Consider the following 19,462-nt stretch of genomic DNA (forward strand, 5'->3'; position numbering starts at 1 on the left):
ACCCTTTGGGCATAGTACCAAATTGCCCTCCAGAATGGTTAGATCAATTCACAACTCTACCAGCAGTGCATTATTGTCCTGACTTTGCCACATCCCCTCCAGCATTCATTACTTTCCTTTGCTGTCAAGTGAGCAATATGCTAGCTGTGAGGTGAACAATTCAGAGTTGTTTTGATTTGCATCTCTCTGATGATGAGAGATTTAGAATACTTTTTCATGTGCTTATTAATACTCTTGATTTCTTTAACTGAAAATTATCTATTCATGTCCCTTGCCCATTTATCAACTGGAGAATGGCTTGATTTTTTTTATAATTGTCTCTTTGGAGTACAAAACCAGTAGTGCTATGACTGGGTCAAAGGACAGAGAGTCTTTTAGTGCCCTTTGGTTTTAGTTTCAAATTGCCCTGCAGAATGGTTGGATCAATTCACAACTCTACCAGCAGTGCATTATTGTCCCAACTTTGCCACATCCCCTCAAACATTCATTACTTTCATTTGCTGAATGCTTGGTGTGAGGTGATAACTCAGAGTTGTTTTGATTTGCATCTCTCTTATGATGAGAGATTTAGAACATTTTTTCATGTGCTCTTGATTTCTTTAACTGAAAATTGTCTATTCATGTCCCTTGCCCATTTATCAACTGGAGAATGGCTTGATTTTTTTTTGTAAAATTGATTTAGTTCTTTATAAAATTGAGTATTTAGACCTTTGTCAGAGGTTTTTGTTATGAGGATTTTTTCCCCAATTTGTTGCTTCCTTTCTAATGTTGGTTGCTTTGGTTATGTTTGTACAACACCTTTTTAATTTAGTGTAATCAAAATGATTTATTTTACATTTTATGATTTTTTCTTCTTAACTCTAGCTTGGTCTTAAAATCTTTCCTTTCCCAAAGGTCTGACATGTATACTATTCTGTATTCACCTAATTTACTTATAGTTTCCTTCTTTATATTGAAGTCATTCACCCATTCTGAGTTTATCTTGGTGTAGGGTGTGAGATGTTGATCCCATAAGAAACAGATTAATTTTTAAAATGTTTCTTACTTGTAAAAATGCAAATGATAAAGTACTTTGGAATGCCATTTTTAAGGATAATTTTTAAAATAATCTCTCATCCTAATATCCTCAGTACTTCTTAGAACATTATACTGAACTAGTATAATTTTAAGAAGGCTTTGCTCAATTAAACTGAGTGTTCAGTAATTTGTTCAATTAAACAAGGTGTGAATTCAGTCCTGAAACATCTAGCTAAATCAGTGCCTAGGTCAACAAGTTTGAAGGAGTTCACACCTTCTAGGTATGAGCCAGAGAGGTGGAGCCAAGGAGTTTAGATAGATATAAAAGGGCCAGTCAAATGGAATGATCCATCTGAGATCAAATTTGATTCTTGGAAGTTCAACTGAGCTACAAGTCCCAAAGGATACCTAAATCTGCAGTACTAAAGGTAAGTTTCTCATTTAGGAATTTTTTTTCCCCTAACTTTCAGCCAGTAACTACAATTAAAAAAAAAAAAGGCCATGAAAGTTATTTATTCCAAGTTGAAAAAGAGTGAAGATGCTAGCTCTCTCAGGAAGAGAAGATAAATAACAAAGCAGAGACACTCTCTTTAGAGTGTTAAGTTACCTAATGATAGGTCCACTTTGAATAAGATTATAGGAAAGATATGTTAATTTCTAGAAGCAGATTTGCTCACAAAATTTCACTTAATTTTGTTTTTATTGATCTGAGGGCTAACTACTTAGTTTGAAATTAGGCTTTGAAAAGCTTTATGATTTTCTAGACCTCCAAGTCATAAATATAAAATGGAGTTGACTACCATGCTTTTTCTATCCATGCTCTTCTTGCACTGATTTCTGAGAGGCCATTAATTATGCATCTTTGTACATAAAGAATGAGGTCATAAAGTAGATATGATCCTAAGATAACTTGAAATTTTAAGCTCAGTTCACAAAATTGATCAAAGATTATATTGTGTTACTAAATGGCCATTAAATGCTTGTTAACAGCAGTTTTGACTTTCATATTTGTAAATAAATTTTTTTTCTTTGGAGAGTTTTAATTTTTGAATATCCAATGATATCTGAGCAGATGCCTCCTTTCTTCCTTTGATTCATTACTTCCAAGAGAACCCAGACAGGAATTAGATGTTGTGGTTGGAGTAGAGGAATAGAAGTAGAATAGACAACCCAAGGTAGGACGTTGGAAAAAAGATAGGGACAAGTTTCCAGGTTGACCACAATGACTTTTAGTAATTTTTATTGGGTTCAGGGAAGAGACCTTATGTTTTTCAAACACAGAAGGCTGAAGACTTTTTGTTAAGTCCACATTGCCTTCTTCAATATACTGCTATGCCAATACAGTTTTTTTGTAGGGTAATAGTAATTTTGAGTTATTGATTAGATTGGCATAAAGTGTTGGTCTATTATTCTCTAGAAAATTAGACTGCCATTAACTTTTCCACTCCTTATTCTTAACAAAATTATATTTCTCTTTCAGAGGTGAAAAGCTGAAAGTGGACAGAGGATCTTGGGAAGTAAACAAATTCAAACAGAGAAGTCCTGAACACCCTTGATCCCCCTGAGGAATATGGATGTGGCTAATTTACCAAAAAATGTCCTCAAGGTAAAACTCACCTGCCCTGTGTACATGAAGCACTTCAACCAAGAAGGGACTTTGTCCTGTGGTCAAAGCTTTTGTCAGAAATGCCTGATGTGGAGCTTGGTAGAAGATGACCAACTCTGCCCCTGTCCTGAGTGCAGAAGAATCTTGGAGATCAATTCCTTAGAACACTGCCTCTCAGAAGAGACCCCAGATGATGATGATTATATATGTCAGAACTTTCAGGAACTGACTGATGCACATGGTCTGGGTGAGCTTATCAATGACTGTGTCCCAGGTGAAGATGAAGGTGAGAGTATCTCTGAGGACATGGCTGCATTGAAAGACCACCATCATGTCTGTGACTGTGTCCCAGGTGAAGATGAAGGTGAGCATATCTATGAGAATGTGGCTTCATTGATAGATCAACAGCGGATCTGTGACTGTGTCCCAGGTGAAGATGAAGGTGAGAGTATCTCTGAGGACATGGCTGCATTGAAAGACCACCATCATGTCTGTGACTGTGTCCCAGGTGAAGATGAAGGTGAGCATATCTATGAGAATGTGGCTTCATTGATAGATCAACAGCGGATCTGTGACTGTGTCCCAGGTGAAGATGAAGGTGAGAGTATCTCTGAGGACATGGCTGCATTGAAAGACCACCATCATGTCTGTGACTGTGTCCCAGGTGAAGATGAAGGTGAGCATATCTATGAGAATGTGGCTTCATTGATAGATCAACAGCCTTTGAAAAAGGGTATGTCAGAAGATGAGAAAAGAAATTGCTGCTTACTAGAGATTCATTTAACAGAAGGCAAATACTATGAGACTCTTAAAGACATAGAAAAGAATTGCATGAATCCTCTGAAGCTGTTGCTGAGCCCTCTGGAAAGGACAGCTATCTTTATTAACCTGAAGGAGCTAATTAAAGTGCAGGAGAGCTTTCTAAGGGCCATTGATGCATCAGTGATGGCTGGAGGGAGCAGCCTGGCTAAAGTCTTTCTAGAATTCAAAGAACAGCTACTGGTCTACGTGGAATACTGCAGCAACATGGAGTCTGCCCAAAAGACTCTGAGTCATCTTCTTGCCAATCGTGAAGATTTGAGGCAAAAAGTCAAGGAATGCAGCTTGAAGGTCCACCATGGGCATTTTACCTTGCAAGATCTGCTAGTTGTGCCAATGCAACGGATTCTAAAATATCACCTCCTTCTGAAGGAACTCCTCAAACACTCTGCAGACCCTGAGGAGAGACAGCAGCTCCAGCATGCCCTAGAGGCCATGCAGGACCTGGCAATGCACATAAATGAAGTCAAAAGGGACAAAGAAATCTTAAAGAAAATCAGTGAATTTCAGAGTTCCATAGAAAACCTGCAAGTGAAACTGGTAGAATTTGGGAAGCCAAAGATTCACGGGGAATTAAAAGTCAGATGCATCTCTGGAAACCATAACAAACAGGATAGGTGTTTATTTTTGTTTGATAAAGTGGTGCTTGTCTGTAAGAGAAAAGGCACCAAGTACAAGCTACAAGAGATGCTTGATCTGCTCTTTCACAAGATGACAGATGATCCAGTGAATAATAAGGACCCTAGGAAATGGTCTTATGGATTCTCCTTAATTCACCTGCAAGGAAAGCAGGGTTTCCAGATTTTCTGCAAGACCGAAGACATGAAAAGAAAGTGGATGGAGCAGTTTGAAAGGGCAATGTCCAACCTTAAACCAGAGAAGGCCAATGCAAACCATCACAACTTCCAGATGAACACATTTGACAAGACAACCAACTGTGAAGCATGCAAGATGTTCTTAAAGGGGACTTTCTATCAAGGCTACCTTTGCACTAAATGTGGGGTGGGAGCACATAAGGACTGCTTAGAAGCATTTCCATCCTGTAACATTAGATCTCCTGAATACCTGGACACACTAAGTATGAGAGTGCTTCCTAAGTTGGGGACAGTGCAGAGTTACCATGACATTCCATCTCCACCTGGCAAGTCAGGGTTAACATGCCAAGGAGGTGATGTGTTTGAACTTCTGAGAGGTCCCCCTGACTCTCAGTGGGAAGAAGGAAGGTTAATGCAAACCCAGGAATCTGGTTCTTTTCCTAGTTCATCTGTGAAGCCCTGGTCTGTGAGAGCCCGTCTCCAAACAGTAGGGTCCTATCTAGAGAAACAGACTATTCAAGAAACCCTTGCTTTGCCAGTAAGATGGAGCGAGAAGAGAAAATGAAAAAGTCCTTGTCTTATTTGAAAACTGACCCCACATTTATCAGTCGGTTTATTTCCATTTTCTTTTGATTGTTTAAAAATACTTTGGGAGTATTGGGACACCCTTTTCCCTAAATTTAGGGAATTATCCCTGTTCACTTTCCCCCTCAGAACTTGGGAAGTCCCTAATGTTTCATCTAATTAAAATGAGATTATTTAATGTTGTACTGTTTCCTTTTGATTAATTAGTTTTGATTAATTGGTTTGAATGTATAAAAAAGTCTGCTTTTCCTGTATTTAGGGCCCAGCCCTAATAAATTGATATATACAGATTAAACCTCTGTTTCTCAGTTATTGCAATACTCCTCTACCCAAACCCCTCCTTCCTTGTTCCCTTTCTACTTCTCTATAGGGCAAGATAGAATTCTATACCCCAATGAATCTGGCTCTTCTTCCCTCTCTGAAATTATTCCACTGAGATTAAGGTTTATGTATTACCTTTCACCACACTCTTCCTTCCCCTTTTATAATAGTATTCTCCCCCAAACCCATGTACCTGTTTATGTGGTATAATTTACCCCATTTTACCTCTTCCCTAGTGTTTCTCTAAGTACAATCCTCTTTTTCCCCTATTTTTATTTTACATATCCTCCTGTACAGCTTCATACCACAACTTCTGTTTATGTATAATCTACTCTGGTAATAAAAACAATTTTTAAGAGTTACACATATTTCCCCAGTAGACAAATGGTCAAGGGACATGAATAGGCAGTTTTCACAGGATGAAATCAAAACTATCAATAAACTCATGAAAAAATGTTCTAAATCCCCCGATTAGAGAAAAGCATATTAAAACAACTCTGAGGTACCACTTCATTCCTAGCAGATTGGCCAATATGACAGTAAAGGAAAGTAATAAATGTTGGAGTGGATGTGGCAAAATTGGAACGCCAATACACTGCTGATGGAGTTGTTAATTGGTCCAACCATTCTGGAGGGTTAGGGTTAGACTTAGGGACAGGGACTTTAAATGAATGCATACCCTTTGACTCAGCCATACCACTGCTGGGTTTGTACCCCAAAGAGATAATTAGGAACAAGTCTCAAACAAAAATACTTGTAGCTGCAACCTTTATGGTGGCAAAAGTTGGAAAATGAGGCGTTGTACATCAATTGGAGAATGACTAAAGAAATTGTGGTATATGATGGTGATGGAATATTATTGTGCCTAAAGGAATAATGAACTGGAGTAATTCCATGTGAACTGGAATGACCTCTAGGATTTGATACAAAATGAAAGGAGCAGAACCAGGAGAACATTGTACACAGAGACTGATAAATTATGGCACAATTGAATGTGATACTTTTCTACCATCAGCAATGCAATGATCTAGGACCATCCAGAGTAACTTATGAGAAAGAATGTTATCCACATCCAGAGAAAGAACTGTGGGAGGAGAAACACAGAAGAAAAACATGTGATCCATCACATGGTTTGATAGGGATATGATGTGGGTTTTAATAGTAAAAGGTCACTCTACTGCAAATGTGAATAACATGGAAATAGGCCTTGAACGATGGTACATATATAACCCAGTGAACCTGCTTGTCAGCTCTGGGAAGGGAAATCATAAATCATGTAACCATGGAAAAATATTCTAAATAAAAAAAAGAATAAACAAATAAAATAAAACATTTGAAACAAGATCCCTTTTGATTTGAGAAATGCAAATAAAAACAACTCTGAGGTACTATCTCCCATCTAACAGAATAATAAATGTTGGAGGGGATGTGGCAAAATTGGGAAAAAAATAATGCATTACTAGTGGAGTTGTAAATTGATCCAACCATTCTGGAAGGCAATTTGGAATTATGCCCAAAGGACTTTGAAAGATTGCATGCCCTTTGATTCAGCCATACCACTACTGGGTTTGTACCCCAGATATAAAAATATAATGTTCATACAATAATATTTATAGCTGTACTTTTTGTGGTGGCAAAAAAATTGGAAAATGTGGGGGTGTCCTTTGGTTTGGGAATGTCTGAACCAATTGTGTTATATGATGGTGATAGAATACTATTGTGCTCTAAGGAATGATGAACTGCTTGATTTTTATATGAAAGCTGGAAAAACCTCCATGAACTGATGTGGAGTAAAATGAGCAGTACCAAAAGAATATTGTACACAGAAAGTGAAATATTGTGAGACGATCATATGTAATCAACTTTGCTACTTGTAGCAGCCCAGGGGCAAGGGGAACAGTCAGTCTTGGGCATGCTCAGTAGTGCTCATGGCTGGGAAGGCCTCTGACCCTTGACCCCAGCTTCTCCCAGGTTAGGCAGGAAAACAGGTTTCTTTGTTCTCCCCTGGTTAAGAGAAACCGCACCTATGCCTTGTCATTGACCAATGAGGGTCATCCCTATGTACTACGTAGCAAATGGTATTTATGGCCCAGCAAGCTCCGCCTCGCTCTCTCCCCTCTCTCCTCTTTCAGGCTAGGCGATGGCTGTCCTTGCAGGAGCTTGGCCTCTGGCCAAGCTCCATCTTTAATCTTTCTCTCTCCCCCTTTCCTTTATATACCATGCTTTTGCCTCAATAAACGACTCCTCTTTGCATACCATGTGAGAGCTGTCCGTACCTTCTTTGTCTCTTCCCCTTTCCTTCTCTCTCTCCCCCTCCCCTCTCAGGGGTCGTAAGGGGCTGGTCCCCAGCATCTGGCGCTCCAACGTGGGGCCCGAGCGACCACCGGACGACTGAGGAAAAATTCGGCGCCGAAATCGAGACTACAGTAACGGGTAGGGATCGAATACGATCCTGAGGAAATCGAGGCTACAGTAACGGGTAGGGATCGAACACGATCCTGAGGAAGGGTAGGTCGTCCCATTCATATCTCCCTCTCAAACCCCATTGTGTGAATGATCGAATGTATGTGTGTTTTGATGGCAACGGAATAACAGTCCCCTTATATATACGAAGTGCAGTTTCCCTCCCCCACCTGGGTCTGCTAGTCGGAGGCCTCCTCTCTCGGACCTGGATCTCCGGAGGTTAAGGAACACCTGAGGAGCGGTCTGAGGGGGAGGGGAAGGAAAAAGAAAATTGGACCCAGGGAAACCCTCACTAGGGGCGATTGAGAACTCGAAAAATCTCACTCTGAAACAAACAGTTGCTAGAGCATAGTGAATTTCAAAAGGAGCAACTGGGAAAAGAAAAAGCAGGAGTTAAAATTTCATCAGGAAAGCAAAGTCAAATTTACCAGCTCCTGAGACAAAAGGCTCCTAGAGCCAGGCTGCTATTCATATGCAAAAGCAGGAAAGGCTAGCAGACCAGAAGCAAGGAGCAAGCTAATCTTCACAGGCAAATTCCTGGGATGCTTTTAAAAGGCTTATCAGGAAGTAACTGCTTTGACTCAAAGCAGGACACTTAAAGGCCTGAATTAGGTTAAATTCAGAACAGCCTAAGTTGTAAAAAGATATTGCCATTCTGTAACCAAAGGCAGAAGATTTTTTTTTAGGGCAAGCCTCCGAACTCATTTAGCATTTGAAAAAAGGTCCTAGGAACTCTTTTGTTTGAGGTCCAGCCAGGTAAAGGCAGGCTTTACCTGGGCGATTGCAAATACAGTAAAGTAAGATTTGGGAATTTGAATTTTAATTTAGGTTGGATGTAGGCAACATTATAAAGGAATGTCTGCTTATATTTTTTGATAAAGGAAGTTAAAAAAGAGAATTAAAATATCTTTCTCTGACTTTTGTTATATGCCACAGAATATCAGGACTAGAAATGTTTTATCTGTAGAGAAATTTTGGTATGAATCACAAGGTGATTAAAGTGCAAACAGAAAATTTTTAAGGTTTGGGCTTAAATCTGAAGCAGCTTGAAATTTTTCTCTCTACCGGCCACGTGGCTTGAGCCACGTGGAAGATAGCATCAGAGCAACTGAGGTTGCAAGTTGTATCACTAAGGCTGTAATTGGCTAGAAGAAAAAACTTAATACTAAGATATAATAAGCATGAATTGGAATATGATTTAAAGGAATTTCTAAAGCTTTCTAATTTTAACTATGGAGAAATTATTAACACTTTTCTAAGCAGGACATAAAGCAACAGGATGAATCTTGAGCAGAGCTTATTCAAACAGCCTGTATGCAGTTCAGAAACTTTTTTACTGGGCATATTAACATACCTGTATCCAGAAAGCAAATGATTTATAATTAGAATAGCTTTTACTATGGAAAATTAAGACACATGCTCAGCAGAGTAAAAGCATGGTTAGAAGGATTTAATCTGTTTACCAGTGGTTAATTATTAAGGTTATCAGGAACTCTGTTACTCAGTACAGTAATTTATTAAGGATTTGAAAGAGGCAATACTATCATGTATTGAAATTGCAGATATTGAAGCTGATCATGATATTGAAAAGAGACCTATGATAATAAGGCAAATTCAAAGGTTACTGGCATAATTTGAATTACTTCTGCAGTGAAGATTTGCAGAATTAGCAGACGAAAGTAATGATTTTATTCACAGTATTAAGATCTTTTCAGTTATGAAGCTAAGGGCAGTAGTTCAGAAATAACAACTTCTGTGCAATTGTTTGATAATTCTGTGCACATTTTTCTAGCATAGGACAATGCTATAATTTTAATAACTGCACAAGGTGGAAATTTTTTCAAAAAGCAAAAATTGTGTGCAGGCAGACAAAGACTTAAGATCCCAGCACACATGGGTCAATTCACAAGTGATTTATAGAATGATATTTTTATGATTATGGATTTGAAAAAGCAAATATTTAAGCATCTATACATGCTGCTTTGCAAAATCTATGGTACATCTATATCCTGAACAAGCAGGTGATATGGCTTATCAATGCAAACTGCTGTGGATTAATTTCACCCCTGAGGAATATCCACTGTATATTGTGGAGCAAAAGGTGCATTTCAGTTTGCTCCTGGCACAAAGGTTGAACTGTGAAAAGTGATGGGAGATACTTACTCTCCTGGTTTATGGGTTCAAGCTCAAATGAAGAAGTGAGCAAAGTGATTGCAGATTTTATAAATATCTGTGCACAACTGTCTATTCCAAACAGCTTGGAATAGCAGGGCTTTTAACAGCAATGCAAAGGCTAAATTGCATAGCTCATGGCTTACATGCAAGCTATGGTAAATAGAGCTCAAAGGAATTCATGAGCCCCAAGGTTCAAAAACTGAAGGTATAGATGTTCTGTCACTTTCTAACTTTCTAAGACCCAATGAGGCTTTCATTTGGGGTCGAGGTTTTCTGTCTATTTTCTCAGATACATGGAGTCCATGGAAGATGATCAAGAGCATCTGATGGCAAGAAAATCTGCCCAGAAGAAGGACAGATGGCAGAGGTGTCTGGCACAGGACACCAGAAAAGCAGCACATGGACTGTAAAGACTGCCCTATAGGCAGGTTTAACACACTATACACACACACATGCAATTGTATGAGAAACAATGTACATGCAGAAGAGTATCATTGAGTCACTAACAGATATTCTGTTCTAGGAATATATGGGTATTTGGTAAAAGATCTAACTTTATTACATGCCTGAAAATTTTGAATGGTATTGGTACAATGTGTAACTTGAAATGATATTATTGGAATTGTTCCATGTTAGCCAAATGTGATCAAATATCAAAAGGGTATAATTGGGAATATTATGACAGTATAAGGAATGCTGTCCACTTGTAGCACAAAAAGGGTATTACTATCCAAAATGTACTGATGATTATTGTCTTAAAGGGTGCATTATATTTGCAAACAATATGTTTTTGCTAGAATCAGACTTATCTAGAAGTCAATTTTGTTAAGCTGTGACTGTTCCACTTTCATAAGGAAAAGAGGTGGATATGGTATCACTAATCATCTATCTTTTCTACACCCCAGAAAGAATATAAGTTAAAGCTTTGTAACAATCAATATTGAATTTAATGATAAAGATCACATTGTGTGAGATACCTGAATTGGGTTAAAAATCATCAAGATATTAAGACTGTAAGGGACCCAAGGGGATGATAACATTGGGTCGAGGTCTTGTTTATATGTTCACAGATAATGAAAACATCTGGTCTCCCACATCATGCTTCATACCAGCTGATACAGACCAGGAAGAGAAGCAGACGGAAGGTGATGGCATCAGCTATCTACATGCCAGCCACAATCCAGACTCGCTGGAAGGACACTTCTTTGGTGACTAATATCACTCTAGAACAATGACATTACACTATTAGAGACATTGGCTATTAGGCCACTGAAGGACACTTGTCATGCTGACATCCATTGAGATGGGGTACCCAGAGCAACATCAAGTATGCTAACTCAGAAGGACTAAATCACACTTGTGTCTGTACAAGACACCAGATACATCCCACATTCCAAAGACTTTGCGATGGGATTGAGATGAAATAGCTAAAATTGTCTAGCTACTAATGTATACCTTGTATTTTGTATATGATACTGTCAAAAGAAATGTATATTGTATGCATTGTAAATCCACCACTTGTATTGTAAGAAATGCTGTTATCAACAAGGGTATAGACCTTGGTATGATTCTCCAAAGAGTAGGAGATAGAAAACTCTCATCCATAGGATAGACCTGATACCTCTGACATCAAAAATGAGGTGCTAAGCAGAAAATGATGCACAGACAGGTTTAATGGACAGATGACACTGATGTTACTCTCAAGAAAGAATGAGAGATCAGGAAAAAGACGTTAGGAAATCTTTAATTAGGAACTTGAGTTATTGTAAGAGATCATTGACATCCAGGCAAAGATTATGTTCCTGACATTACATTAAGGGCTGACTACCATAGCAGTAGTTGAGTGTTAATACCATTGCTAACCATTACTCCTGATACCCTGTCTTTGTGGGTAATATCTTAATAGGAAAAATGTCTTGCTCTCCTCCAACAGTCCCAGAATTCAGACGGCCGCTGGATTCGGGATCTATTGGCTTCCCTTTCATATACTGGAAGACGTTCTGGTATATGGAAGTAAGACCTCATGAAAAACTGAGGGCTCTAGGTTTGACAATTTCTGTGGACGCGCAGTCATTGTCTCTCCTAGGTGGAAAAAATTATTATTGCACAAAAACATGGAGCAAGGGCAATGTATAATCTAAGTTTCACTGTTTTGGAGTATGGATTAAAAACATGACACAATAGGCACAGATAAGCTTGTAGGAAAAGCACATTGAATATTATACACTGACAACTAGGAATGAAAAAGCTATGTCAAATGCTGTAGGTACAAGAAACTGTAGAAATTGTTTCTACATGGGAAACAACTTAAGCTTCTATTTACCCAAACATTGGTTTGGTGGAATGAATTTTGCAAATATTGGTAATGGTATAGGCTTGGTTATCATATTGATGGGTTTATTTATACAAGCAGAGATTTAAAATAAGGATGACATAAGGAATATGCAGTCAGAACTTGAAATATTACTTCATTATCACCATCATGGTTATTTAAGTTACAATTGAGAATGTAAAATGGATGGGAATATTGGTATTTGTTAAAAATTTGCACTGTGATTGATGTATTGATGTTTTTGCAAAGCCTGTATTGGTGCAAAATTATGTTCATATACAAGGCGAATTTTGATCTATTTAGATCAGGAATTGGAAATCATTGGGAATATAAGTTCTGATATTTCACATTGGCTCAGTTTCAAAGATACCACATAGACTGTGAGCCAAGAGCCAAGAGAATCTTGTATTAATTTTGGGATCAGGTTCCCAGGATCAATTTTCTGAGATCATTTGACATGTGATAACATGATCCTCCAGAATTGTTAAGAGAGGATGTTTTTCTTTGAAGGGATCTCTCCCAACACACAAACAAAAAGAAAAGGGAGAGGAATCTTATAGAGATCAGTATTTATATTTTTAGAGGAAACTTTTTAAAGTCACTCTTGATTGATCAACCTTGATTTTTTCTTTTACACTATTAAGGCCAGAATTTTTGAGTACAAGGAAAGTACTGTTAATGCTCTGATCCAGAATTATGAAGGTGCAAAGATTTCTAGAATTACAGTCACCTAACAGTCGGTGAACATGAGAACATGACAGCAATTGTTAATTTTCAGATGACCATACTGGAGAGTGATGTCTGATTGCATGTAAGGGGAATCATAATGAATCTTTCATTATGGACCAGACAGCCTCAGCCACGGTTACATTTTCCATGTGAAATGGATGTTTGAGGTTGGGAAATGCAGAGACATGGCGTACTGACACCCTCAGTCGCTGGATGTCCTGGCATCGAGCTACCAACCAGTCTCTTAATGTGGCAGGCATCTGGCAGTGAGCACGGAAAGATCCCCAAGATGCAGTATCAGGACGAGAGAAAGGAAGGACTTATCCTTCATCTCCAGGGATAGTATTTTGCTAACTGTTGAAAAGGCTGACAACTTCTGATAGTCCAGACTGTGAATGGTGGCATGTTTGGTTATTGCACCTGTCATGTGAACCATGGAGTTCTACCTCATTAGATCAGGATCAGTAGCGTAGAAATTATTTTCTTAACATTTTTATATCTACTAAGACTGTTGCATTGATCTTGAAATGCAGACAGGCAGATAGAAAGATCAGTTTGGGAATTTTTAAGATTGATCACTGAATCAGTTTATGCTGATGTTCATTCTTGATTGGGGTATCTAAGTTATACAATCAGGATAGGTTTTTCATCTCTGTATCAGAATATGATTATGCACCAGAGTGTTTGTATTTGTTAATGCTGTAATGTTGCTACATTTTGATATTACACTATTCATTTGTGTGTAAAACAAAAAGGGGGAGATGTAGCAGCCCAGGGGCAAGGGGAACAGTCAGTCTTGGGCATGCTCAGTAGTGCTCATGGCTGGGAAGGCCTCTGACCCTTGACCCCAGCTTCTCCCAGGTTAGGCGGGAAAACAGGTTTCTTTGTTCTCCCCTGGTTAAGAGAAACCGCACCTATGCCTTGTCATTGACCAATGAGGGTCATCCCTATGTACTACGTAGCAAATGGTATTTATGGCCCAGCAAGCTCCGCCTCGCTCTCTCCCCTCTCTCCTCTTTCAGGCTAGGCGATGGCTGTCCTTGCAGGACATCTTTCTCTCTCCCTCTTTCCTTTATATACCATGCTTTTGCCTCAATAAACGACTCCTCTTTGCATACTATGTGAAAGCAGTCCGTACCTTCTTTGTCGCTTCCCCTTTCCTTCTCTCCCTCCCCCTCCACTCTCAGGGGTCGTAAGGGGCTGGTCCCCAGCAGCTACTGATAGCAATGTACTGATCAAGAAAAATCCTGTGGACCTTATGAGAAAGAATGCTATCCACTTTTAGACAAAGAATTATGGGAGTAGAAACACAGAAGAAAAACATGATTCATCCCTTGGCTATATGGGTATGTGATTTGGGGTTATGGTTTTTAAAAGATTACTCTATTAAAATATGAATAATATGGAAATAGGTTTTGAGTAATAAGACATGTATAAACCAGTGGAATTGTCAGCTTTGGGAGGTGGGAGGAAAGAGGGGGAGGGAGAGAACATCATGTAACCGTGGAAAAATATTCTTTAAAAAATGATGTAAAGAATGTTAGAAACTTTTTTACATGTAATTAAGGAAAAATTTAATTGTCAGGGAAAAAAAAACTTCTTTCCTCACATTGAATTTTTTATGTAGGCATCATCTCCTTTTTACAGACTTGGAAAGAGAATATATGACTTGTCCATAACCATACAACTAGTAAATAAAGGAGACAGTATATACCTTTTGATGTCATTCCTATAGAAACTGGGGCAACTAGAACATATATAAGGATTACTCAAGGCACACATTGATTTTATTCAAAAATGTAATATCTTTTTTATTGTATCTTTAATTGCCAAATATTTCCCATTTACATTTTTCCCAAGTATCAATTTTATTGGCAACATTATATACTATTACTATATATAGTTTATGTTTCTAGTAAATGATATCTCTATAATTTTATTATACTTTTGTAATGGTGGGAGTAGGAAAGAGAACCGTTGGGGGTGAATGGAATGCTGAGAATAAACCTTTGCATGAGGCAAGAACGACAATTAGGAACTGAACAAGGACTTCTGGGAAATTCTCCTGAGAAGCAGGGTCTTGAGGGCTGAGACACAGAAGGAAGTGGAAGAAGGAGCTGTTTTCTTGGGGCCATTCAAGACACCTGTGGAGATTTCTGTCAGTGAGAGAAGCCCTAATATCGAGGGTTCTTGTTTAAAGTATCATGGGTTCCTGTCAAGAAAACCGAATTTCTTCCAAGACTTTCATTTCCATGAACTATTGAGATACTGGACTCAAATTGGTAAGTAGTACTCTCCCCTATTCTACCTCTCCCTTGGGTATGAGAAAACCTTGTACTTCAGTAATTAGTTTTATTTAGAAAAGAGATTTAGGGCAACCAGAACCCCTCTAACCTCCACCCTTTGCCCCAATGAACAATGAAATCTAAACAAGCAGTCAGATAGCAGATTCAATCTCATTAATTTATATCTAGAGAGTAAGCCCATTGTCAGACTCCATCTTGTTTCCAGGTTTCAAGAAGACATGAAGGGGAGGCTTGTGAGCTCCCCAAGGCAGCGTATATCTGGATTAAGGTCCCTCATACCTCTCCTTGTAGAAAAGACTTCCCCACTGCCCTTGAGGACCAGCATGGCCATCAAGGGGCAAATCTTCATTGAGGGGAGATCTCCATTTTGTCTCCCTCAAGTAATTCAGGGACTCAGGGAGGGAGTAGTGAGGGAAGCCATTTTCATCAACCCTTTCCTCACTGCCTTCAACCCTCATTTCTCCATCTAAGGAGTGTGAGTCCCCCCAAAATTATACTTTATTATATATTACTATTATTTATTCCCTTATTATAAAATAAGCAATTTTATTTTGGTACCAAGAGTTTGTGAGCCACAAATGACCATGTGCTTGACACCTCTGGCATTGACTACCTTCTTTCCAGAATCCAAGTTCATTACTTCATTCATTATTCTACATTAATTATTACAGATTTTTTTTTCCTGCAACATTCAGATACACTTTTAATGTAATGTGGCATATCATAATTATCCCTTTTTCTGTAATAGAGAGAGAAAAGGAGGGGACTTGAAAGACGTTGGGACCAGAAAACCAGCTGCTGTTGAGGGCTGATTTCTGAGTAGCACCTTCCCTCTTCCTCCACTAAGCTGGACAACTTTTAATGGAGTCAGTCCTGTCCTCATTAGAGGGTGAGTCAACCCCTCCCAGCCTTCTTTTTTGATTTGAAAATCCTCCTCCTGTTACACAAATTTTGAGACAGTTCTGTAATCTAAATTATCTAATTTATTTCTTGAAAAGGAAAGAGAGTGAGATTAGAGGGTAGAGGGACACAGGGAGATCCCTGCTAACTATTTCCTATGGTCACTTTTTGATGGTGGGATCAAAACTGTCTTTCAAGGAATATGTTTCCCCTAAGGGAATTTTAATCCAAGGTGATCTTCAGTTTAGGGCAAGAAACTTTCATTCAGCTCAGCCAGTCAAAAGGGTATTAGAAGAGAAATTCTCCAAACTAGCTCTTTCCCAGTGTCTTAGATAAGAGACTGACCAGAAACTCCCTCTGGTCAACAGTTTCTTCTTTTGAATCTTCCATGAACCTTTCTCTTCCCCCACTGGCTCCAGACACATTTTCTTCAACCTTTGCAGGTCTCCCTTGTTCTTGGCAAATTCCTTATTCACATTTATGAAATCCTCCCTATGACTGTACTGAAAACATATTATTTAAACTTCTTGCCTTGCCCTCGTGTAACAGGAAGTAGTGTCCATAATAGGTTCTTAAGAGGTGTTTGCTGACAGAACAAATGAATGAAGCCTTTAAAGGTAATAATTTTCCAGAACTTAGCCATGTTGTTAACACTCTATTTGAAATCCCCACCACTCAGCATCAATGCCGTGTACTCTTATACCTCAAAGCTCAAATTGTTTCTTGTTCAATTATCACTCAATCCCAAATTTCCTCCTGATCTCTCTTTCTATTCAGGATTTTGCTGTGCTAGGCTACCCGACCTGTAGTTGAACCACAATAGAGTGAAAGTGCTCTAAATTCCATGGAAAGGTTTGTATGTTTCTACTTGAACAGAGCCATCTGAGACACAAAGAAGTCCCATTTTTCTATCTATAATCAATAATTAATGCAATAAGGTTGTAGTCTAATATAAAAATATTTTAAATACTTTATTATAGATGAGACTTTCTTTTCTGTCACTGGAATTCATATAATGAGAGGTGTGATGTTTCCACCAAAGTCTTCAAGTGCTACCCTGGAGGTAGTCAAAAAGATCTAGCTAAAGCATCAAGGGACACAAGGAAATTTGGCAAATGTCAGTGTGCCAAGAGTGTCAAACTACCATCTATAATGGCTTCCCTTCAGAGCATGGAAGAGCATATGCAGGACGCTGTAGCCAACAATCTAGGATTATCAGCTGTTATGAGTGAAGGAGATGAGTTGCAAACAGGTAACAGAAAGGAAAGTTTGCAAAAGAGTGTGCTGGACCTGCTGCATGCTCTGAAACTGCAGAGGCTGTGTTCTGGAGGGTGGGGAAATGATAAAGTAGATACAGAGAGCCTGAAGCTTATACTTCCTCCTACTTTCAATCTGTGCAAGCCTAAGAGGGGTTTGGGTTACTATCCCTTGAAGCTGAAGTTATCAGCTCTGGAGTACCTGTTTGGATAAATCCTGCTTACCTTGTCATCCACTCAAGTTTCCAGCCTACTGGGAGAATGTTCCCAACTGCTGGGAAGATCTCTGCCCGCAAGCCAGTAAACTCTCTGTGGGGAAGGCCTGAAGTCATGTGAGCTGGTCCGGGATAGGGTTCAGCCCTCCCAAAAGGGGTCAACCTAAAACTACTCTGATGAACTATATATCAAACTAAAGTTCTCTGAGCAGATTATTAGTGTCAGGTAGTCAGATAGCAGGGGAATTTTAGACAGTCAGAGTAGGGCATTAAGCAGCTTGAAGAGCAGAAGAAATGCCTTTGCAGGAGTTGTAGGGGTGGGAATTTTAGCTAGAATCCTTAGTACAAGGGTATCCTATCCTTAATCCTCCCTTTCAACTTACCCTGGTTAAAATAAACCCTTGATCTGTTTTTTACATCTGTCCTCAGAGAGTCTGAGAAGTGTGTTGACCCTGTGAAGAGGCTTTTAGGCCTGTGGGTTACCAAGAAATCCTCACACCCTTGCTATCTCACCCTTACCAAAACAATCATCAAGAAGATCCACCTATTTCACAGAATAGCTAAATGCCACCAGATTTCCATCAGTCTAAACCTCACAGCTATCATCCAGAGGAGCAAGACTCATGGAAAAGAGGCTCATCATTTCTGTCACCACCAATACCAATGGCCAGCAAGTCAAAGAGAACTGGAAAAAAGTTATGTTTCCTGAGAACACCATTCCAGATTCTAATGGATCTCATTTTCATATGCTATACCCTTATTCCCTCAACAACCATAGGGACAGAGTGGGTGGGTGGAACCTCTTACTTTATAAGTCCCTGAGATTGTCAGATGACTCAACCTCAGGGGACAAAAAAAAACAACAAAAAAACAAAAACCACCTTTATTAACATATATGACCTGAAGAGGATATATTATTATTATCTCTCTTATTGCTGCTAGTCAACTGAATTAAAGTTGAAACATCCCTGAAAGCAAATAATGTTTTTCTAACTATAACCCAGGACTTAGCATTGTACTTTGGACATTATGTGGAAAATTAATATTGAATTATGATTGTTTTATGAAATAAATCCCCCTGTAACATTGATTTTAAGGTTGAAAACAATTTCTTACCCAGGGAAGTACCCAGGAATGGTACTTCCTTCTTTTGTTTAGATCATAACAAGATAACAGGATTAAGGGCATGGTTGAATAGTCACTTGACCCAGTTGAAAAAATTAGATGAGCTCTCTTAGTTAATTCAGTCAGCAAGCTCTAGCCACCATTGTGGATTACAGTGACCTGGCCGTGTGTGAGGGAGGAAAGAATTCTTATTGTGTCCTTAAGACTCTTCTTTTTTTGTGATGAAGTAATGAGGGAAGAGTTGGGGTTGCTATGTTCACCCTATTAGTAGCTATTTAGCATCAGAGATGTCTAGGAATGTCATGGGGAGGGACTTCATGGTGAGGTTGTCGAGGTAGGCTTTCAAACTTTGCTGTTTCTTTAAATTTCCCCTCCCAGGGATCTACGAGAAAGAACACTATCCACATCCAGAGGAAAAACTGTGTGGCAGCAGAAACACTGAAGAAAAACAACTGCTTGATTACATGGGTCAATGAGGATATGACTGGGGATGTAGACTCTAAATGATCTACTGTAATGATAATTTTAGTGTTGTGACCGAATTTAAATTAATTCTTGGTTGCCAGGGAATATCTCAAATGAAATACCAAATCAGTTTGGAAATTTATGGTGGTCTAATTAATATAGAGGGAAGGAATTAAGGAGAAGAGAAAGGAAAAGGGTATAGGATTTCTCCTGCCTGGCCTGTGCCAGGGGAGTTCACAGTCCTCTGCCATGAGGTTTTTTGAAGAAAATTAGTGGCTTTTAAGAGGATAGTGTTTGGAAGGTAAGGGAAAAAGAATCAGCCTAAACTCCGAG

The 19,462-nt window shown here is 38.9% G+C and overlaps 1 protein-coding gene across 1 annotated transcript; it reads left to right on the forward strand.

Annotated features, from left to right (window-relative positions):
- The first annotated feature begins 1,984 nt into the window (after positions 1-1,984).
- LOC100023907 (guanine nucleotide exchange factor VAV2-like) lies at positions 1,985-17,538 on the forward strand. The gene is given in 4 exon segments (XM_056803811.1): positions 1,985-4,733; positions 4,736-4,864; positions 7,489-7,596; positions 17,111-17,538. Coding segments are annotated over 4 exon segments (2,811 nt in total). The 5' UTR covers positions 1,985-2,587.
- Positions 17,539-19,462: the final 1,924 nt, after the last annotated feature.

This window comes from Monodelphis domestica, chromosome 6 (assembly GCF_027887165.1).
Source record: "Monodelphis domestica isolate mMonDom1 chromosome 6, mMonDom1.pri, whole genome shotgun sequence".
Lineage (NCBI taxonomy): Eukaryota > Metazoa > Chordata > Mammalia > Didelphimorphia > Didelphidae > Monodelphis > Monodelphis domestica.